This window comes from Ambystoma mexicanum, chromosome 6p (genome assembly GCF_040938575.1).
Source record: "Ambystoma mexicanum isolate Mex_15411 chromosome 6p, UKY_AmexF1_1, whole genome shotgun sequence".
Taxonomy (NCBI): Eukaryota; Metazoa; Chordata; class Amphibia; order Caudata; family Ambystomatidae; genus Ambystoma; species Ambystoma mexicanum.
Genome location: NC_090935.1, coordinates 222,062,922 through 222,086,610, shown reverse-complemented (window position 1 = coordinate 222,086,610; position 23,689 = coordinate 222,062,922). Strand labels below are relative to the sequence as shown.

Here is a 23,689-nt window from a genome sequence, read left to right as displayed (position 1 = left end):
CTCCCGACAAGCATCTGCAATTTTAGACCACTATAGTGCTGACTGTCAATGGATAAAAGCAGAACACACATGTATATATGGACACTTGACGAGTCATTTTTTTAACTCCAATGAGTAAACCAAAGACTGACAGAGATGCGCAATAACTGTTTGGGGTATGGCACAGTTTTGTAGTTTGTCTTGAGAGTAATGACGGGACATATGTATCACACCAAACACCTTTAAGGGCAACATCATTTACATGGCTACTGTTAGGGGCATCTCTATTACAACATATTAATTTGTGTTATTTTCTCTCATGGTAGGATGACACTTTGTTATGTTAGCGATCACTGGGCCCAATATATCTGCAACAGCAAAGATGGTGGGAAGAATATGCCACTCTACTCCCTAGAGAAGTTGCAGCTGGAGTATGATGAACTGTTTCTCCGAGCTGTTCTTGAAGTACTGAAAGCTAAAAGGTAAACCATGCAGATAGATCTATGTATTTGATGAGAGGTGTGTATCTTGAATTTGTTTTAGAGTTCCACATACAGTTAATATATAGTTAATAATCCTATGTTATGTTTGGCTAAGTCACAGAGACCGTGATCCTATTTTTTAACTGCCTGTTGACTAAGGTGAATGCTCTGTGACCTCTTTCCAATTCTTTCATTTTTGGACTGATAAACATATGTTTTATTATTTTTGCGAGATTCTTTCAGAAATGCCCCTTTTGATATTTCCATTGGTGAGTGATCATTTGCACTTGGCGAGTAAGAAACTGTGTGCTCTGTTAATGTGGAGAGCATCAGATTTCAACTACTCTATACACCAAATAAACTGACTGGAACAACCTGCATTATGGGATTTTCATCCACCAAATGAAGTAAAGAATGTACCATATAGGCAATGGCTAGGAATTAAAAGTATTATTAGTGATGCAGGTATATGCAGAGAGGAATTTGCCAAGATGTGTGAGGTTTAGAAGTCGGGTTACCTTGAAGAACTACTTCAGGTAGCTACAGCTAAAGCTTCCAACCATGTTTTTACGAACCAAGACTGCTAAGACTACACCCAGTGTTGTATATGTCTCTTAAGTATTCACCACAGAGTAACAAGATTAAGTATAGCATTCTGAAAAACTGGGATACTCTCAAGAATGACAGCAGGATAAAGGGATTATTATCTGAATGTCCAGTGTTTGCCTACAAGCATAGTCGTAACTTGAGTGATTTATTAGTCAACACTGACATACAGACTGATAATAGACAGAGCTCTATCCGTGCTAGTACGTTACCTTGTCTAAACTGTAGAAATTGTGGGGTGGTGCTGTTGAGCAGCCCAAGATGGCTGCCTAGTCTTTGAGCTCCGTGGGGCTCCGGCCAAAATCCGCCATCAACTACGGCATCATCTCTTATTGCGACCCAATACTTCGTGGATCCGTGTGGGCAACCTTTCTGCATGTGCCACAGCAATCCTGGTCTGAAACGGTCCCGGGATCCGGCGAACCGGGCGTCTCTGCCGGCGGGCGGCCTTCGGACTGGGCCTCCGCGCGCACCTGGCTGCCGCCTTCTCCTTCCGTCCTTCCAGCTCACGGCCGGCGCCGACCTCTCCTGTGGACTGAATTCGACATTGTCTATGGTCTCCCTCCTGGGGTGCCCTGTGACGTGGGCGGACGCGGCAGGGGGCCTGCACGGGAGCACCTCCCTGCTCTTCATCGCCACATCGGCTCTGCGGCTACGGGCCCCTCCCCCGAGATAACTCCGCTGCTCTCCCTGTTGGCGGCGCGGGCACCCTGCCCTCACTGAGCTGCGGGGTGACCGGGCCGGAGCCCGGTTGCCCACCCGACATCTGCAGCCCCCGATCGAGACCTCGGCACCCAGGTGAGGAGCGGGGAGGGTGGACCCGAACCGAGTTGCTTGGGGCCTACATCACCTGGTCTTGCCCCCCGAAGGGCCCGGAGCCCGGGCCTACGCTCTGGAGGGGGGGTGCCCCGCCTGGATCCCATACGTTGGAGGTGGGCCTCCGTGGACCCTAACTGCTAGACACGCCGCTGCCTCCTTGCTTGGACCTTCTGACCGTACATGGGATTTCCCCTTTGACCAGCTGAGTGTTTGGCCTCCATTACCATTCCACAGGGGCGTGCCACATCGGAAATTCTACCGGCTATGCCCAACAAAACCAAAGGGAATTCGAAAGGGGGAGCCATGGACAAATTTACCAAATCTGTCCCGAGGTCGGAATCCGCACATACATCATCCGTACAGGAGGAACCGGACCCGGTCCCCCATCCCCTTGCAACCGGCCCGACCTAACTACACTCATGGAAACCATGGCTAAAAACTTCGCCTCGTTCCACGAGAAACTGGATGGCATTAACGCCAATGTGGCCTCCCTGAAGACACGCGTGGACCAAGCGGCCACCAGAATCTCTGCGGAGAGCAGAATTTCGACGAACGAAGACGACATTCTAGTGTTGCAGAACACGGTCACCTCCCTATCCCGCGGCATGAAAGGTGTGAAAGCTAAGTGCGACGACTTGGAATCGCGCTCTCGCAGAAATAACCTGCGTATCATTGGTGTTCCCGAAAACGCCCTGAAAGGGCGCATGGAAGATGCCATTGAAACATTGCTCAAAGATCTCCTTGGCGACCCGGCCCTCTCTCCCTACTTCACGGTGGAATGTGCCCATCGGGCCCTCTCGCCGAGTCCCAAACCAGGGGACATTCCAAGGCCCATCATCGCCAGAATTTTAAACTACCGCGATAGAGACCTTATCCTGCGCCTGGCACGTGAGAAGGGCGAACTACGCTTTGAGGCCAATACCATCCAGATTTTCCCTGACTTTTCAATAGCTGTACAGCAGGAGAGGCGCCAATTCCTCGGGGTCAAGAAGTTGCTCAGGGAGCGCAATGTCCCATACGCCATTTTGTTCCCCGCTCGTCTTAAAATCATGTTCAGTGGCAAATTAGATTTCTTTACTGTGCCTGACGAGGTGGTGAAATTCATTGAAGCACATATCCCTCTCCATGATCTAGATGGTGGACACGCTGAGGGAAATTGACCCAACGCGCCGTGACCTATTGGGACCTAATCAACCTATCCAGCAAAACCCCTTCTTCCTCGTCAGTGTACATGGGTAACTAGCAATACTCTACCGCAAGCTCATCACGCTTGGCCCCATCTATGGCCCTCTGGCCCCTGGCTCACCGCTGGTACTCTGGACAATAATCTCTGTGCGCCTTCAGTGCTTGGAACTGAACGCGACTACTCAACACTCCACAGTTCACATCCTACACTCACTGGCCAGTTGACCCTGGGACCTGTCACAAGATCCACTTACTGCAGAACCTACACCAGACGGCTGCTGCTGTCCTACATGATACTTATACGGCCGTCCTCACGGCAACAGCACACCCCACTGCAATGGCAATGTTAATGTTTGATTGGGTGTTTTCGATGGCTGGCCCCAGTTGGGCCATGGTGGGGGCACATCCCCGTTGGATGTTGTCCCTCGTCGTCATTTGTTTTGTTGGCCTTAGGGGGAGGGGGGATTGCACTGCAAGTTGGGGGTGAGCAGTGAGGGTGGGGGGGGGGATTTGTTGGGGAATGGAGAAGTGTAATGGCAAATGGTGGAGGCGGCTTGGCAGACCGCATCGCATTGGGGCATCCACATCCTCACATTTGGCTTACGACAACAGTGGTGGGAGGTGCACTAGACTTCTCATATGCTATCGGTGCAAGTAACACACCCTATGTTCTCTCCAGTTAAGTGTATCTTGTGTAGATCATTAGAATGCCTGTAAATATTATGTCCTGGAATGTTCGGGGCCTAAGCAACTTTACCAAGGGTCGCAAGATTGTGGCATATGCCAGCAGGCACGGATGCAAAATACTCCTCCTGCAGGAGACACACTCCACGGGCCCACTGGATAGGAGCATTGCGCCAACCTGGGGGCCTCCTCTCGTGCCAGAGGGGTGGTGACTTTGATCCATAAGTCGCTCAAGTTGGTTCTCCACAAGAGCTACATAGACCCGGAGGGGAGATACATAGTGTTGTTCTGCGCCATTGCCAACAGTGATTATTTGCTGGTGAATACCTACGGCCCCAATGTTGATTCTCCAGAGTTTGTTGACCAGGTGGTGTCCATTTTACTAGGGTTCGTGGGGGTGCAGATCATCTGGGGTGGGGACATGAACTTCATCCTTAATACCATGATGGACATGACCAACACAGCCCCCAGGCCCCTGCCAGGTGCAGCGCGTTGACTCCTGACTCATTGCGTGACACTCGACGACATTCACGATGTATGGAGGGCATTACACCCACAAGCGTGGGAGTACACCTACTACTCATTAGTTCACGACAGCTCTTCCAGGATCGATCTTTTCCTACTGTCCGGCCCTTTGCTGGGCAGGGTGACGGGGACATGTATACTTGCACGCACACTGTCTGACTACTCGCCAATTGCGTTATCCCTGGAACTTGGTATTTCGGCTCCCACCATCAATACATGGCCCTTCAAATCGGCCGCTTTGCAGGACATCATGTTTTGGGCGGACATCCTAGCCGACATCCAATCGTACTTTGAGCACAACCTGCCGCAGTCCACCACACTGGGGGTCCCCTGGGACGCCTTTAAGGCCTTCATTAGGGGGGCATCCATCTCTAGGGAATCAGGAGTCCTTAAAACCATAAGAGCTACTCTATCCCGCACTGAGACTAAATTAAGGGATCTGGAGCAAGCCCACCCAGCCTCCATTGACCCGGGAGTCCTCTCCTAGATCAGTGTAGAGCTCAAGATCTTCAACGAGCAGGCCAATAGGGAAGTCCAGTGCTTCAGCCACCCACAGGCGGCACGGAAATACGGCGAGGGCGACAGACCGGGCAAAATGCTGGCCGCTTTGGCGAGGGGAGAGTGGGGCCATTCCCAAATTACCTGTGTTAAGGACAGTCGGGGCGATACAGTGGTCTGATCAGCATATCCTGGAGGTCTTCACAGGCTTCTACTCTGATTTATACTCTCAGCCCCCCGAACATGGCAAATCCCAGATGCTGGAACTCCTGGAGCAGATTCCCACCACCATTGTTTCCCCCGCTACAAGAGACCAGCTAGACTCCCCCGTTACACTGGATGAGATAGTGGAGGCTATTTCTAGTCTCCCAAAAGGAAAGGCGCTGGGCAAGAACATGTGGCCATACTAGCCCCCGAATTGCTAAGGGTGTGGAACGAGTCTCTCTGGCTGGGATCCCTTCCCCCGACACTACGCGAGGCCGTTATTACAGTGCTGCTCAAGACTGGCAAACCTGCTGATGAGTGCGGATCATACCGGCCCCTTTCACTTATGAACCTGGATACCAAAATCTTTGCCAGGGTGATCGCCAATCGCTTCCTGTCTGTTATGCCATATATGGTGCACGACGACCAGTCGGGTTTTGTGCCCAGGAGGACCACATCACACAATATCAGGAGGCTCCTTAACGTCCTGGCACGAATCGATCAGGACGTGAGTGCAGTTGCGGTCACCCTGGATGCTCAGAAGGCGTTCGACATGGTGTCTTGGAGGTATATGTGGCTGGTCCTGGAGACCATGGGCATTGGGCCTAGGATGATTGCATATATCAAACTGCTGTACACCTCTCCGGTCGCCAGGGTCCGCGTCAACTCTCAACATCTGCCGTGTTCCCTCTCTACAGAGGCACCCGCCAGGGATGCCCATTCTCCCCGATCCTGTTCGCACTGGCCATTGAGCCTATGGCAGACTTTGTCAGGGAGCGCCACTCACGTAAAGGGTTACGGCTACAGGGTACTCCAGAGATTATTTCACTGTATGCAGACGATGTATGTTTGTCAGAAACCCTGACCTCCACCTTGACCCTATTTTGCGCGACATCACTCGCATCAGTACATATTCTGGATTCACCATCAACTATGCCAAATCCGAACTCTCCCCCCCCCCCCCTCGCGTGCTCCACGATTCAACCTGCCACGGAGCACCCGCTACTGTGGTCTCCCGACGGGATTAAATATCTGGGAGTCCAGGTGTCCTTGACCAAAGAAGCTCTCTTAGCCAACAACTACCTGGCCGTGGCAGAACTGGTGGAGTCCAAGATAGCGCGTTGGCGCTCTCTCCCGTTGTCATTGGCGGGTAGATTATCACTGGTTAAAATGATTTTACTCCCCAAACTATTGTACACATTCACGAATGTTCCCATATGGCCCGGCAAGAGGTACTTTGCTGATCTGCACAAGCTGTGCACCCAGTTCCTGTGGCATTCTGGTGCGGTGCAGAAAAAATGGGCTGCCATGACTCTCCCCTACGAGAAAGGTGGGTTCACTGCCCCTGACCTGATGCGGTACTGGATCGCCACAGTTTGCCACCTACTGGTACCCTGGGCCTCCCCCTCACCCACATGTCAGGCTAGAGGCCCTTGCAGCCTCTGGCACCAATATAATGACCTTGATCCTACATCAACAATATCAATCAGACTCGCCCATAGACCCAGTCCATACTACCATATCGGCTTGGAAACGGATATTTGCAGCGGGTGTGGAGGAACGCCCATACTACAAGTGGCTCCCCGCATGGCAGTTCCCCGGATTAGAACCTACAAACGACATGGCTTTGGCACGACATTGGCGGTCCCGGGGTACCTGGCCCTAACCGACTTCTACCCGGATGGGCTATTCAGTACACCACAGACCTGGAAACCGGGTCACTCGGGGTCACCATTGGAACTGCTGCAATATTACAGACTCTGCGTTGCATTACGCGATATGTGGCCCGAGTTTCCCCACGAGCCCCCTGATTCCCCTGGGATTCTGTACATTGCCAACTCAGGCGGGGCCCGCGGGGGGGTACCATCACTATATAAACTCCTTCTCGCAACTGCTACACCGCAACTGTCCAGGGTGCGGGACGACTGGGCCACTGAACTGGAGGTAGAACTCACGGACCAGCTGTGGGGGAAAATGTGTTCTCACACTAATAGGGTCTCCCTGAATTTCCGATACCGCACCATACAGTATAAACTGTTGAACAGGCTCTACTACACCCCACGTAAGCTCTCCAGGTTCGCCCACTCCGACCCACGGCTATGCTCTCGTTGTGGCGCGAACGATGCAGGCCACTTACACATGTTCTGGGACTGCCCACTGCTAACCCCGTTCTGGGAGGAAATCCTGAAAACTTTGTCTGAAATCTGTGATTCGGACATCGAACCTGACCCGCTGGGGGTACTGTTTGGGGTTTGGGGGGATGAGGGAGCCAGAGGGGCTGCTAAATTCTTGAATGTGTGCTGTGTAATTGCCAAAAAATGTATCTTACAAGACTTGAAACGCTCTGCCCTCCCTACCTTTCGGAATGGCTGAACCTGTTGACCTGGTCTCAGAATTGCGAGGAGTACATCAGCACCCTCCCGGCGCGATCCCGCCCCAAAAACATTTGGACTGACTTTAATAGTTACCTGAATGGCCTCGAAGCCGGCTCCTCTTTGGATAACTCACCGTAATCAATGCTACTTTGTGCTTTGTTACTTGATGCCCTATGGGTCCGTGATCTCCATGCTATCACTACTCACTATTCATATGTGCCACTGAACTCTGTTCATATATCCAAATTGTCTCTGTATTGCTGCTCTGATGTGTGTGTTTGTCTTCTGCCTCTGCCAACAAAAATAAAAAAATAAAAAAAATAAACTGTAGAAATTGTAATAGTGTCATCAAAGGATCTGTCACGTTTCATCCCAGGAGTGGAGAGAAGATAGCTTTGAAATGCCATGCAACTTGTGAATCTGAGCATGTTGTATATTGCATACGTTGCCCCTGTGGTCTTTACTACGTGGGACAGACAACCAGAAAAGCCACGATACGGTGGAACGAGTACAGGTAGTGTATAAAAACACATAATATGAATTCTGTAGTGGCTAGGCATTACCACGAATATGGACACTTGACGGTGTAAAAGAGATTCCAGGTATTGGAGGTCATTGACAAGAAGTCTTTCAGAGGGAACATACAAAGAAGACTTGAACAACGAGAAGCCTTTTGGGTGCACCGTTTGGGCTCTTACCCCTAGGGGCAATGAGGAACCGTGCTTGCACTGCTTTCTGTGACTATATTCCTATTGTACATTAGCATTGCTTAGATGTCAATGTTGAGACAGTTACTAGGGACAGAGTGTGAGACTCCTTGTAAAAGTGTACAGTGGGGATTCCAAGATGGCGGCAGGGCAAGTGTAGTCGCAACCGCCGTGCCCTCCGGTACCTCGGGCTAATATAAGCAGTCCACCACCCCGCTGCTTACCTGCAACCCGACAAAAAAGCTTGGGGGAGCCCCTGGCACCTTTCTGGGAGGCTTTGTTATCGAGAGGCGAGGGGCAGAGAGAGGATCGGGTGGAAGAGGAGGAGCTGGCGGGTTGACCACGGCATGAATCCAACGACGGGGGCTCATCGGGCAGTGGTCTTCGCCTCGGCAGCTCTCACTGTCGGAGGCAGAGCGAGAGTGCGGCTTGGAGCGGGCCCCCTCCCCCGGAGACAAAGGCAGAGATCGAGGGAGCTGGTCGGTTCCTGTGGGCGGCACACAGCTGTCGGAGGCCGTGCTGGGGAGTGAGGCGGCCATCGCGGCTCGCCGCGGGGAGGCGGGAGCCTGGTGAGACAGTCGTGGGCGAAGCGGCCGTGCGGCTCCATGTGGGCGCCCGCCCCCCGAAGGTGAAGAATGGGAGCTGTGCGCTGATGCCGGAGAACCGTGAGGAGAGAGCGGCGGCCAGCGCAGGACTCTGCAGGGAGGCAGAGGCCCACCGAGGCAGCCCATGGTGGGGCAGTGTGCCCCCTGCCTCTTGGAAACAGTCAAGCCGGTGGTGAGCGAGGAGCAAGCGGGAGCCGGGGACTGGCCCCGGGAAGGCTTGGGCTACAGTAGCTGGAGTGGCAAAGGGGCTGGATGCCCCTGAAGAAGCCCCGGTGTTAGGGGTGTCCCCCGTGCTTCGGGTGGCCCCTGTGCACCCAACTACAACTGAGGGGCCTTGTCTGCATATGGATCATCTGGCACACACGGGTCGGAGTGAGCCTCCTTATTGATTGGATAGATGTAGTCTGTGGACGAACACTCCCCCCCCCCCCCCTTTTTTTTTTTTTTCCCCCTCTCCAGCGGCCTTACGGGGGCACCGTGTGGGGACGGTAGATATAGTGGCCCGCGGCGCCGTTCTGGCCTGCGGTGGGTAAGGGTACTGGCCCCTGCAGAGGGACCAGGCGGAGGGGTACCCTTTACAAGAAGCTAAGCAGCTGCAGGAAACGTGGAACCCAATCCCTAGTGGCTAACAAAAGTTTGCGCTAATGGCCACGCGAAATAGAGGGAAAAGTGGGAAGCAACCACAGCAGTCGCGGGACTTTCAAGGCACCCTCCACTCCTTGTGGCTGACACAGATAATGAGCGGGGACGTGGAGAGTAGCGCTGAGGGGCCGGAGGAGAGGGCAGCAGAGGGGATGCTGGACCCTATCCCGATCAATTGACACGACTTTCTGGGCGAGATCCAGGCGCTTCATACCAGCCTGACCAAGACATTCCAAGAGCAGTTTCAGCTCATGCGGACGGACCTCAACGAGGCGCTTGGGGAGATTAAGCGAGATCTAAGGCAATTGGGCGAAAGGACTGACCTTCTGGAGAGGGGACTCCAGGAAGCGGAAAAAGAGACTACGGCTAATAGCGAGGCCATAGAGCGCTTAGATGTAGCAACTAAGAATCTGGAGATCCAGATGGAGGACATCGAAAACAGATCTCAGAGGATTAATATTAGGGTGAAGCTACTGCCAGAAGCGGTCCTGGACAAGGACCTGAAACAGGAAATTCAGGGCATCTTCGCGGCCATCCTAGTGGAGGGGGGGCCGGACACCATCGAGCTGGACCACGTCCATAGAGTTGGCAAGCTAACTAAGGGACCCGCCTCGAAGCCGAGGGATGTTATTGTCGCCTTCGCCAGATACGTGCAGAAGGAGGCGGTACTCCAGGCTGCGAGGAAGAAGGAACCCATAATGTTCAAAGAACAGATAGCCCTATACTAGGACTTAGCTACCACTACGCTGGTAAAGAGGAGACAGATGGCGCCGGTTTTGAAGGCTCTGAAGGAGCGTGGAGTACATTACAAGTGGACGTTCCCATTTGGCTTGGTATTCAACTGGGAAGGCTCACAGAGGAGGGTTACATAAATCCAAGAAGGTGCCAGTACGCTGCGGATTGACCTGGATGAGGGCCCTGCGGGTGGTGCAGAGGGAACAATGGGCAGCAGGCCGAGGCAGAGGCCTTGGGAGTGGTCTACAGTAGTAGACAAAAGGCGAAGGTGCCCGAGAGGAAATGGCAGTGGCTTGCCAAGGGAGAATGGAGGAGCCCGCGATGAGGGAGGGCTTGGTAGTCAGGGGAGCGTCTGATCCGGACCACTGGGTGCAAGGGGTGGTGGACCCTTAAAGGTGACAGAGGAGCTCGGGGGGAGGAAGCGCAACATGTTGGGATCAATGAGGGCGATGAGGCCCGGCAGGGTGGGTGGGATGATGTTTTTGCACCGAGAGGGTGCTCAGTTGGGCGGCGGGGAATGGGATTGGTCCCATCCTAAGTTGGGGTTGCAGGGTGGGGGGTTGGGGGGAGGTAATGTCTGGGAAACGGTCGTAAAGTCTGGTTGGTTAACTCAAGCAAGTTGTGGTGCTGGAAAGGGGGTAGAGGGTAATGGAGAAGTGGGGCCCTACCGTACCCCCCTGAGGGGTGTGGAAAGGAGGCAGGATGGACCAGGTCTAAGGGGCAGGGGCCGGCGAGGAGGAGCTTCTAGTCTATTCCCCCAAACTTCAAGTGGCTAACACACCATGTTCGGGGGCTGAACTCCCCTCTAAAGAGGACAAAGCTGAAACAATTTACTAGGTCCCATAAGCCAGATGTCCTAGCTTTACAGGAGACCCATTTTCTGCGGAGGGACCAGCACCGTATACGGCTAAGGGGCTTCTCACAGATACTGTTCGCTTCGGGCCGCACTAAGAAGGGGGGAGTGGCTCTGGCGTTTGGAAGGGGGTTGGACTTTCGAGTATCTAATGTCCTCCAGGACAGGAGTGGGAGATATATTATGGTTCGGGGAGAGCACATGGGTACGCCCTACACTATAGCCTCGGTATATGGCCCGAATGTGGGCCAGGATCAATTCTTGCGGGAGGTATTGAGAATCCTACAGGATTTCGCGAGGGGGCAAGTGATACTGATGGGGGATTTGAACATAACATGAGACAAGGCGAGGGACCGCATGCATCTCGCGGGGGGAGGGGACGCAGTAGCCTCTTCAACTGAAGGAACGGTGGGAGAAGGCGGGTTTGCGAGATGTGTGGAGGACGCTGAGGGGAGAAGAGGAGGGGTTCACTTTTCTGTCAGATGTTCATAGAACCCAGTCAAGCATTGACTATATTTGGGCGTCGGCAAGCCTAATTGGAGGGGTGGACTCGGTAGAGGTGGGCCCTAAAGGGATAGCGGACCACAAGGTGGTTTGGATGGAGCTTCGATTGGGGAGGCGCATGCCGGGGGTGTGGGGTTGGAAATTTCCCGAGGCTCTCTTGAAAGATCAGGCAGCGCGGGAGGAGATAGGTAGTAAGATTCAAGACTTCTTCGAACGGGATAACAAAGTAGACACGAGCCTTGAGGTTAGATGGGACGCGTTTAAGGCTACCCTGAGGGGAGAATTTATTGCTTTACAGGCAAAAAGAAATAAGCTGCTACGAGAGCTCGAGGTGCAGTTGGAAGGGGAGGTGGAGGTCGCCAGGGTACGTTTGGGTGAGAATCCCACTCGAAGAGTGTATAGGGAGTATAGGGCGGCAGAGGGCCAACTGAGGATCCTCAGGACAAAGAAGGCAGAGGGGGCTTTGCTTAGGGTAAAACAAAGGTTTTATGCGAAGGCCAACAAGGCTGACTCGCTCCTGGCGCACCTACTGAGAGGGGACAGGGAATGCAATACTATTCTGGCTATGAGGGGAGAGGAGGGTGGAAGACCCACTCAGACAGACGAGATCAAGGGGAGGTTGGCTGAGTTCTATGAAGAATTGTACACGTCACAAAATCCCGGTTCTGAGCCTCAAATGGAGTTTCTTGAGGCCCTCCCCCCCCCACACCCGGCTCAGGACAAGAGGAGAGAGTTAGGCCGAGTCATTACGGAGGATGAGGTCCAGGCTACTATAGCGGCTCTTCCCCGTGGTAAAGCCCCGGGTCCGGATGGCTATCCAGCCTCCTTTTATAAACTCTACTCGCATCTGTTAGTCCCTTACCTAACGCAGTTATTCAATTCATTCAGACTCAGAGGCAGCATTACCCCCTCGATGGAGGAGACAAAAATAAAGCTCATACGCAAGGCAGGTAAGGACCCTGAAGTGTGCACATCTTATCGGTCCATTTCCCTCATAAACACAGAGGCGAAAATGTATACTAAAATATTGGCTAGGCGGCTAGAAAAGTTCTTACCTTCGCTGATTCATCAGGACCAGACAGGCTTTGTGGCAGGGAGGCAGACGGCTGATAATGTTAGACGGGTGGCCCATGTGGTCAAGAAAGCGAGGAAGACGTCCACTCCGGCGATCCTATTAGCGGTCGACGCTGAGAAAGCGTTCGATCGGGTGGAGTGGTCTTTCTTGTTCCGAGTCATGGAAAGGATGCGTTTTGGGTCAGAGTACATTGGCATGGTGGAGGCAAATTATAAGAACCCCAGTGCGCGAATCTTGGTTATTGGAGAATTATCAAACCCAATTAGGCTTAAGCGAGGGACGAAACAGGGGTGCCCCTTGTCCCCCCTGCTTTATCCTATATACCTGGATCCCCTCTCACTGGCTATAAGGAAGATGGACGAAATCCGGGGTGTGCCGTTCGGGGGGAGCCAGCACAAGATGGCCGCATTTGCGGACGACATGCCACTCATGCTGATGCAGCCGAAGGAGTCCATTAGGGCGAGTATGGAAGTGCTGACCAAATTTGGGGAAGTTTCGGGCTTGCGGGTTAACTGGCAGAAATCTGAACTGCTGAACCTATCCTTGGAGGAGAACGAGGCGAGGGAGTTGAAAGCTTTCTCCCCGTTTAAATGGAGCCCGGGCGGGATACGTTACTTGGGGATCCGGATAATCCCTTCCCTGGGAGGCTGGTACGGCGTGAATTACCCACCCATGTTAGAGGTAATTAAGAAGGATTTAAGGAGGTGGAAGGCTCTTAAGATCTCCTAGTTGGGGAGGGGGGAGGTTGTTAAAATGGTCATTCGAGGGGATTGTGTCCTCCGACGTATTCCATATCTACGACAGGTAATCACCACAGCTGTGCTGCTTCGGAAACTTTTTCTACGTCGATGCGCCTTCGTCGAGGACCTCCTCCGACGTCATCCGATGTGATAAGTAGGACGCACGACGCCCGTAGCCTCAGTTCCGTTTTTTCCGTGAACGTGTTCCTTTGTGAATCTCGGTTACGCCTCGACTCTTTGGAGTTCTGTTCTTCTCGGTTCTTCGAACCTGTTCGTTTTTGTGAGAAAATCCTTCGTAAGAAGATGTCTTCTACTTCGTCTTCGACCCTGCGTCCGGGCTTCAAGAAGTGCGGGTCCAAGATGTCGGTGACGGACTCGCACAGCGCCTGCCTCTGGTGCCTCGGGGAGGCCCACGACACGGATGACTATATCGACTGCCAGTCGCTCACGTCCAAAGCCTTACGGGAACGTAAGAAGTTGTCGGTAGGTCCGGTGTCCAAGCCCCGGAAGTCGAAGTCTGCGGGGATTTCGACGGATGATTCGAGAGGTGACTCTCTGCCTCGTCGTCGGAAGTCTCGTGGGTCTCCTTCTAGGAGGCGGTCTCGCCACTCCTCGGCCTTTTCGAGGCATTCTCGGAAGCGCCGACAGCGCTCGTCTTCCAGGTCCTCTTCTGAGGACTCTGCTCGGCACGTCGCTTACCCCACCAGCCGTGTGACGCCGGAGGAATGGGCTTCCTTCGGGAAGAAAATGCTGCCGATTCTCGAGTCGCAGGGTACTAAGCCGTCCGCACCCCCGAGTGGGGTCGGCCGTGAGAGGTCGAGAGACACCGCTCGCAAGAGTGGTCGGCACGAGTCACGGGAGAGGTCCCGTTCGGACAAGGGGACTCGTTCTCGACGTACCCGTTCCAGGTCCCGGTCCTCGACGCGTTCGAGACCGTGTGCACCTGTGATGTCTTCGAGGAAGACATAGACGTCTGACGCGTCAAGGGCCTCGACAGGCTTTCTTGAGGCTCCGGCTCCGAGGAAGTCGTCGACGCTCAGGTCGTCGAAGGACACGCTCGGAGCTCCGGCTTCGAGGACTGTGTCGACGCCGTCGATGCTGGCAGCGCTGCATCTGATGTCGACGCCGATTTACTCGACGCAGATCCTCTCGGTGCTGATGCCTGTTCTCTCGACGCCGGCGCTGATTCACTCGACGCCCTCGATGCCTTTCGAGGCCGGGGTGTCGGAGGTACCCCCTGGCACAGGGGAACCCCCTAGAAAGGCTCTGGTTAAGAGCAAGCACTCTCAGGTGCCTTCTTTTCACCACCTGGAATATATTTCGGAGGTGGATGAGGATTCTGATGGCCTGGTTCCTAGTCAGGTTCCAGATGAGATTGCCTCAAATCGTTAAATTGGTTATGGCCCGAGACCGTCACTGCATGATGCCAGTGGACTGGACACCTCTCTGGAGGTGGAGTTTTGTAGGCCTGAGCCTGGCTCTCATGCCGATTCCTCGTACCGGCGCCTTATGGCTAGGGTCTCCGAGTACTTGGGGTGGTCTGCTCCCCTAGGGGAGTTTGTGCAGGATGATCTCACGGACATCCTTGATGTTTGTCCCCCAACTGACCCGGTACTGCCGTTTCATATGGCTCTACAGAGAAGGGTGGCGGCGGCTTGGACTGCTCCGGAGAGTCTCCCGGCGGTGGGCAGGTCCTTGTCACGAAAATACCGTCCAGCCAGTAGCGACCCCTGCTACTTGACCAGGCACCCCACTCCGGAGAGTTTGGTGGTGCAGGTGGCCACGGCCCCGGCAAAGCAGGCATCGTACCCTACCATCCCTCCTGATAGGGACGACAAACGTTTTGATAGCTGGGCGAAGAAAGTGTTTTCTTCGGGTGGTATGGCGCTTCAGGCGGCCAACTCCATATGTGCCTTGTCTCGTTTCACACACAATCTGTGGAACTTTGTTGCGTTAGCGGCTGAACATATTCCCGAAGGGGACGAACGGGATGGTTTCCTTGCTATGGTCCAGGATGGTAAGGATGCCATGTGTGAGTCCATTCAGTCGGGTTTGGACATGGCTGAATGCGTCAGCAGGTCCATGGCGGCGAGCACCGTGATACGCAGGTTTGCGTGGTTGTGGAAGTCGGGGTTTGCTCCTGATGTGCAGTCCTGGCTCCTCAACATGCCCTTTGACGGTGAACACCTTTTTAGCAGCAAGGCTGACGAGAGCCTTGAGAGGTTGCAGACCTCCAAAGCTGCAGCGAAGTCGTTGGGCGCTGCAGTTCGCCAACCTCCGCCTTTTCGTCCTAGGGGACAGCAATGGAGGGGTGGTTCCTTTTGCTATTAATCGTCCTTCAGTAAAGCGAGAGGAGCTAGCAGTCAAAGAGGCCAACGCAGGGGTACCAGAGGTGGACGACAGGGTACCCGTGGTGCCAAGGCCGCTCGGGCAGTTGCCACTTTGCCCTCAGGTAACGGCGCAGCCGCTACCACTCAGTCATGAGGCCATGTCCCATGGGTCGCCGGTTGGGGGAAGGCTGGCGCAGCATCTTGTAGAGTGGCGTGCCATTACTTCAGATGTGTGGGTTCTGGAGATCATAACCCACGGCTACTGTCTTCCCTTTCGGCAGAGGCCTCACGACAATCCACCAGGGAACCTCTCTTTGAAGAGTCCGGATCCGCTCCTTGCGCAGGAAATTCAAGCCCTGCTGGAGAAAGGCGCCATAGAACTGGTGCCTGTAGCGGAGAGGAACAAGGGATGGTATTCCCCTTATTTTTTGATTTCGAAGAAAGACTGGGGATTGCGACCCATCATGGACTTGCACGGTTTGAACAAACTTCTCAGGAAGGACAAGTTCAAGATGGTTACTCTCTCTCAAGTCCTCCAGGCCCTTCAGCTTCAGGACTGGTTGGTGTCTCTCGACCTCAAGGATACTTACTTCCAGGTGCCGATCCATCCCAAGCACAAGAAGTACATGAGGTTCGCGGTTGGCGACTCGCACTTTCAGTTTCGGGTCCTGCCGTTCGGATTGACCTCCGCCCCGAGGGTTTTCACCAAGCTCATGGTGGTGGTGGCAGCTAATCTCCGGCAAGGGGGGGATTCACGTCTACCCCGACCTGGACGATTGGTTGATCAGGGCGCGCTCTCCCGAGCAGGTCCTGGATCATCTGTCAGTCACCTGCCACTCCCTTCACAGGCTGGGCTTCTCCCTCAATTTAAAGAAGTCCAATTTGACGCCAACACAGCGGCTCCAGTACATCGGAGCAGTGCTCGACCCTTCCCTGGGGCAGTGTTTTCCTCCCATGTGAGGGCTCTTCACATTCAGCAGATGGTGCACACGTTTCAGCATGCCCAGACGCTCCCTGAGTTCGAGTTCTTTAGGTTGCTCGGCCTCATGGCATCCTGCATTCTTCTGGTGCCAGAGTCTTGCCTGCGGATGAGATCTTTGCAGTGGGCACTCAAGATGCAATGGTCGCAGTCCTCTGGCAGGATGTCGGACCCGGTTCAGGTGCCGCCCTCGGTCGCCCAGGACCTTCTGTGGTGGGCCGTCGAAGGCAACTTGATGAAGGGGGCTCCGTTTTGGCTTCCCTGGCCGGAGGTGACGATCGTGACGGATGCATCCCTCATGGGATGGGGAGCTCATGCCAACGAGCTGACAGTCAGCGGTCGTTGGTCTCCGTCGGAGTCCAGACTCCATATCAATCTGTTGGAGCTGAGGGCCGTCAGGCTTCTGCCGACTGTGCGAGGAAAGAATGTCCTGATCCTGACGGACAACACAGTGGCCATGCACTATCTCAACAAAAAGGGGGGGGCAGGGTCTGTGCAGGGAGGCGATGCAGCTTGAGTTCTGGGCCATCCAGCAGGAAGTTTCAATCTCGGCAGTTCATCTGGCCGGAGATGAAAACGTGATGGAGGACGCTCTGAGCAGGCAGAGCACGATCTCTCGAAAGTGGGAGTTAGCTCAGGAGATTCACCTGGAGATCTTTGCCCTTTGGGGGATCCCTCAAGTGGATCTCTTCGCCTCCAGTGTCAACCGGAAGTGCGAGAGGTTCTGCTCGCGGGAATTTCCTCCAAAAGGAGCCTTAGGAGACGCGTTCGTGGTGGAGTGGTCATTCCCACTGCTGTACGCGTTTCCTCCAGTCCCTGTCCTACCGCAAGTGCTGTGGAGGTTACGGAAGTTCGGTTCCCAGATGATCCTCATTGCTCCGGCGTGGGCTCGGAGGACGTGGTACCCGGACCTTCTCGACTTGTCCATCTGTCCTCCACGTCGTCTTCCCTATCGAGACGATCTGCTCTCACGGGAGGTGGTCAGGTTCTCCATCCAGAGGTCAGATCCCTCAACCTTCACGCTTGGCTTCTGAAAGGTTGAGGTATAAGGATTGGGACCTCCCTGAAGACGTGTTGGAGGTGTTGCTCTCGGCCCGACGGCCAGCAACAAAGTCTCTGTACCGTTGCCGTTGGCGTAAATTCTGCGACTGGTGCAGAGTTCAGAATGTGGATCCTTTTGCATGTGACATCCCCATGGTTCTGTCCTTTTTACTTTTTTTGGCCCACAGGGGCTTGCAAGTGGGTACCATTAAAGGTTACCTGGCGGCGCTGTCCATCTTTAAGCGCTCGTCTGAAGAGGGTTCCTACTTTAATATCCCTTTAATTTCAGTTTCTGAAAGGGCTCACTAATGTGTTCCCTCCGTCACCTTTCCTGGTGCCCGGTTGGGATTTAAACCTTGTTCTTAAGTTTCTTATGGGTGCTCCGTTTGAACCTTTACATTCTTGCCCTTTGAGGCTGTTAACTCTGAAAACTGTTTTTTAGTTGCGGTTACTTCCACTCGCAGAGTGAGTGAGTTACAGGCACTTTCAGTTAAGCCACCCTTCACTGTATTTCACAAGGACAGGGTTGTCCTTAGAGTTCGTCCTTCTTTTCTTCCGAAGGTGGTTTCGGAATTTCATTTGAGCCAGAAGGTTGTTCTTCCGGCGTTCTATCCTCCTCCACATCCTGGTAAGGAAGAGGAGAGGCTCCATAGGCTTGATCTTAGGAGAGCTTTAAGCTTCTAGGTTTCTCGCATGTCCCGGGTCAGAGTGGACGATCAACTCTTTATTGGTTACGCTGGAAAGCGTTTGGGACAAGCTGTGACGAAACAGACTTTGTCTCGCTGGATTATTTTGCCCATCTCGGAGTGTTACCGCTTGGCGGGTATGGACCCACCGGCTGGCTTGCGGGCCCATTCTACCAGGGGTATGGCTGCATCTACTGCCCTGCAGAGGGGTGTTCCTATTCGCAACATCTGTACGTCACTATTCCCTCGATTCCATCCGAGGACAGGATCTGGCCTTTGGCAAGGCGGTCCTTTGCTCTGCTATTTGATTGGCAATTCTAAATTTTGATTCTAAATTCTTTCCCTCCTCCTTGCTCTGGTACTGCTTTGGGAGTCTGTCATAGAAATGGAATACGTCGGAGGACCCAATCCCCTCGAAGAACAAGTTACTTTCTTACCTGGTAACGTTCTTTCGATGGGATGGTCCGACGACGTATTCCATATCGCTCCCTCCCTACCTTCCCCGCTGCAGAATTTCTTTTGCGATTGCAGCTTAAGTTCCGCAAGGCTTTGTGTCTGACTGGCAGCAGACTAATGTCACACGTTCTGGGGGAAAAAACTACAACTGAGGCTACGGGCGTCGTGCGTCCTACTTATCACGTCGGAGGAGGTCCTCGACGAAGGCGCATCGACGTCATCGACGCAGGACGCAGACGCCGAAAAAAGTTTCCGAAGCAGCACAGCTGTGGTGATTACCTGTCATAGATATGGAATACGTCGTCGGACCATCCCATCGAAAGAACGTTACCAGGTAAGAAAGTAACTTGTTCTTCTGCCCCGCATACTTTATCTGTTTCAAGCGATCCTGTTGTCTCTCCCTGGGGGCTTCTTTAAGGAACTGAATCGGGTGGTCAAAGAGTTTGAGTGGGGGGGGGCAAGAAGCCGCGTTTGTCATGGCGCCTTCTGGTGGCGTCCAGGGGGCGAGGGGGCTTGGGTCTTCCCGATTTTGACTGTTATCATGAGGCTGCACTCCTTCGAGTGATTAGGGAGTGGTTTGCGAAGGATTACGAGAAGCATTGGGTAAAAATGGACAGAGCGGTCGCCCGTCATCACTTGGGGGAAGCCTTATGGCTTCCGCTGAGATTAAGGCCACCACATATTTATCTGAGTGATATCACAAAGGGGATGGTGGTCACTGGTCACTTGGAACAGGGCTGTCTAGAAACAAGGGATCTCATCTTTTCCTTCCCCGTTCACACCTATTTTCGACAATGGGGATTTTACACCGGGGCTGGAGAGGGGAGCATTCAGAGCATGGGAGGCAGGGGGATTCAGGGTGTTGAGAGATATGTTCCACGATCGAGAGGTGAAAACCTTCGAGGAATGCAAGCAGGAATTCGGTGTTGGGGAGGGAGAAAGACATAGGTACTTCCAAATTAGGCATTGGGTTTTATCGGCGAGGCTAAGAAGGCTGCTACACGTGGGCTGACGCTCTTTGAACGGTTCCTCCTGACCCATGAACGGTTCCTCCTGACCCATGATGGCTCTAGAGGGCTAATTTCAGATTTATATAAACTCTTAGAGAACTCGGGCCCGAAGGTCACCTGGCCATATATGAGGTCATGGGAGCAGCAAGGGGGGACGGCAATGGATAGGGAGGACTGGGAGAAGTTGTGCAGGGCCATTCCAAAAGTAGCTAAGGCGGCCCAACTGCGAGAAGCTTGGTATAAGTATATTTTCGGTTGGCACTATACCCCGGCCCGGTTGCACACAATGTATCCGGCAACATCTGGGTACTGTTGGAGAGGCTGTGGGGAGGAGGGCACGGCCTTGCATATATGGTGGGATTGCCCGCGTATCAGACCCTTCTCGAGCGACATTATTCGTGCTCAATCTCAGGCTTTAGACCAAGGGGGAACGCAGTCCCCACGGGAGATCTTGCTGGGGAAGCGTGGGGTGGGGGGGGAAGAGGAGGCCCCAAGGCAAAACGGTCTTTATCTTGGCAGCCATGGGACTTCTTGCCCAAGCATGGAAGAGCCCAACGATCCCCACGCAGCAGGACTGGCTAAGGAAAATGTGGGATATTTTTTCGCTGGAATGGGCCACATATGCAGAGGATGGGAAACTGGGGTGTTTTGCAGCGGATTTGGGGGAAACATTGGACTATTTGAGGGGGGGGGGAGTTCATGGGGCAGTGGTGCCCCCAAAGATTAAAACTGTTGGATATTCATGGCTGAGACGCTGCGAGGAGTTACTGGAACTGTGAGCTTTGTTGACACTACGACCGTCTTTGGAGGGGGATGGGGGAGTTGCTTTGGGAGTTTTTTGTTTTCTATTGAAATGGTTCTGTTTCTTGTGTTGAAACTAATAAACAGATGTTACAAAAAAAAGTGTACAGTGGGGTCACACAGTCATCTTCAGTTGTAAGTCATTTAGTTTAATGTCAATTCTGTTTCTATCTAGGTTTATTATCTTTTTAGTGAGGTGTTATATAGTGATGATTTTATTGAAAATCAACTGTTTGAACATGAGGCATACTTAGGGTCCCCATTGCTCTGACCCATTGAGAGAGTGGTGACTAATTCTGGTAGCCTATGGGCCAACGTAATTATGTAAGTTGGTATCTTCCTTTTTGCTTCTGTCTTTACTCTTTTACTTTATTGGATCTGTTAAGCAGTTCTGAGGGTAGATAATGAGTTTTGGATTCACTTTGTGGAGGAGAGCATCATACTATGCTTAACCTATCTGCAGGAATCTTTGTTTTTCATAGATTCTTATCTATGTATTTTCAGGGTCTATACATTTACCATGATGGATGGTGTTATGAGGAGACTCTTATCATTTTAGATGTATTGTGCATCTTGAGAGTCGAGACCACTGCAGTACGACTACATTCTATTTATCTTTGATTTAGCCAGGTGGTGGCTCTAATTCTCTCTTTTTCTTTCTCTTATTCGATTATGTTGTTCTGGTTTTCATTTTTCATTTTGGTTTTATGTTTGATAGTGTATTTTTTTATGGTACAGGTTAGGTGAATTATTAGCAATTTCGTTTATTTATTTGCACCTTTTTTATTATTATTTGTACCAACATCCCTATGGGTAACATTTTTATCTTAATTTGTCTCCCCTGTTGTGTATTATTTATACATGTTTCCCCGATGAAGGACCACATAGTCTGAAATACATTGGCCAGTTGGCATCTCCCTGCATATTTGATTACATTATACTTTTTTTAATATATAGTATTGTTTATGGTAATGTATATTGGATGTGAATAACTGACACTTTTGAGTGTAACCGACTTTGAAATGACATGAATTGCTTGATTATTTACTATGTTGTATTGCCGATAGTTTGGGTGAAATTTCTACCTAGGAGGATTTACCCAGGTCATTATTATGAAGAACTGCCATCCATGCCAGATGACGAGTGCTGTATTCCTGGCTAGTAGCTTGCAACACTTGTAGTGTTCTAGCATGCTTTGATTACTGGAGGTTGCTGCTTGGAGGTTTTGTCCGACTTATGTCAAGGTATCAATGTCACATATCAAGACTAAGAGATCACCTTGTTTAGGGCTTGCAGAAAATGCACCTGGGATCTAAATGATAAAAATCTGCCTATAGACTGCATATATCGAGACCATGATGATGAGTCATTCTACATATGAAGTGGACTTTCTAGCAAATCTGTTGTGTGCAGGGTGTTAGGCAGAAACCTGTGCAGTTCCCTTGGGGACCACTGCAAAAGATTTAAGACTACAGGTGTTGGCAGTAAACCCACTTGGTAGCAGTCTGTACCACCCAGATTTACCTGGTAGCTGTGGCTGAGCAGTCAGACTTCTCTCAAGAAGAGTTAGGCAGTATGTAAAGTATACACAATAGGCACTCCGATACAGTAGCACAAGAAACACTGACCAGAGCTTTGGTAACAAGGTATATAATTATTTATTTAAAAACACATTTATTGAAACACTCCAGCACTATTATTGCAAATCACTCTAAACACAATTACTATTATTATATATACACTCCTTATTCCTTATCAGACAAGTCTTAGTTAACACCACTTATTTCCAGACAGAGGTGAGTGCTTAACTATAGATGGCACTCCAATAAGTTAACGAAAAAGGGAGGGAAAAAGGCAGAATGTAGGAAAATACACCACACTAATACTTAGGAACTCTTAAGCAAGGCAGGAAAGTCAAAAGTTACTTGTGAGCCAAAGTCCATAGGCCGGGCCCATTCTTGGAGAGAGCAGGGCACAAATGCACCAAGATCACACAATGACAACAGGCTTAAAAAGTCTTGCAGGGAGTTCAGAAAGGTTTTAGTTAGGCTCAGAAAAGTTTAGCCAGGGTGTCCCAGGCTAACCCAGGGTCGAAAGCCGGGGACTAAATCTACCCCGTACAGTCGGTTGCAAGGGAAGCCAGGCGGAACACGGTACCTTTATGTGGAAAGGATCCTCCAGCGGGGGCAGTTGTTCCTGGCAGCGGGTGCAAGTCGCGGCATCGTCCAGAGGAAGAGTAGATCTCGACGTGGAGGAAAGATGAAGGTTGTTGCACTGCCAGGGAAGAAACCAGCCGCAGAGTTTTCCGGTTAAAGGTTCTACCCTATGATTCGTGGTAGTGGTAAAACGTGGTATCCCGGTTGCCGGGGTGCTTGGCACAGGCAAGGCGGCCACGAGATGTTCCAGGAAGCGAAAAAGGAAGCAGACTTGTTATCCCCACCAGTCGAAGGAAGAAGACTCTCCGGGCTGGAGATCTCCTCTGTCATTGGGAAAAGTGGTGAGACGGTTCAGCAGGGCTCCCCCAGTGGTGTCGCCGTAGCAGGTCGGCTCAGCGTCTCCCTCGTCGGATTCTTAGGTCCTGTGGCGACTTCTGAAGTTCCAGTCCCCAAAGCCCTGCTTTTATGCAGAAAACCCCCATTCACTCAGCCTAGCTGCCACTCAAACATGCTAAGCGGTGAGCCGGCCGGCTCGCCACTTGGGCCAATCAGGACGGAGTGCGACTTGAGTTGCCTAGGCAACTCAGTCCAGGGTGCCTAAATCTCCCTCCACCCCTCCTAAGTACCCCAGACAGAGTGGCACCACTTTGGAGGGCTTCTGTGGAGAAGCCCGCCAAAAAGTGGAACAAAGGGCTCAACTTGGGTTTGAGTCACAGAAGAGAACACAAACGCCATTTTAGAATCGAGTTCTGGCAAAAAATACCAACCGGAGAATTAATATTAAATAAATAAACCGGCGGTATGTTCGAGGCTATGGGAATTAAATAATTAAAGTTGGTAGCCTCGAACAATGGGAAATCCCATAGGGATATATTCGCGGTCCAATATAAAAAGTAGTATCCACTGCCACCAGCCAAAACTCGATCAGGGGGGGGACGGAGACGTGCCCCCTCGACTAACAGACCCCGGGGCAATCGAATTGCCCCGACCAGTACGTCCACAATATGATGGT

At 52.3% G+C, this 23,689-nt stretch overlaps 1 protein-coding gene across 1 annotated transcript in view; it reads left to right on the top strand.

The window, feature by feature from the left end:
* EPG5 (ectopic P-granules 5 autophagy tethering factor) overlaps positions 1 to 23,689 on the top strand; it is a 2,517,217-nt gene that overhangs the window by 379,179 nt on the left and 2,114,349 nt on the right. Inside the window, exon 10 of the mRNA XM_069626898.1 lies at positions 306 to 461. Within this exon, the coding sequence (XP_069482999.1) occupies positions 306 to 461 (156 nt within the window). The remainder of the gene's footprint in view (positions 1 to 305; positions 462 to 23,689) is intronic.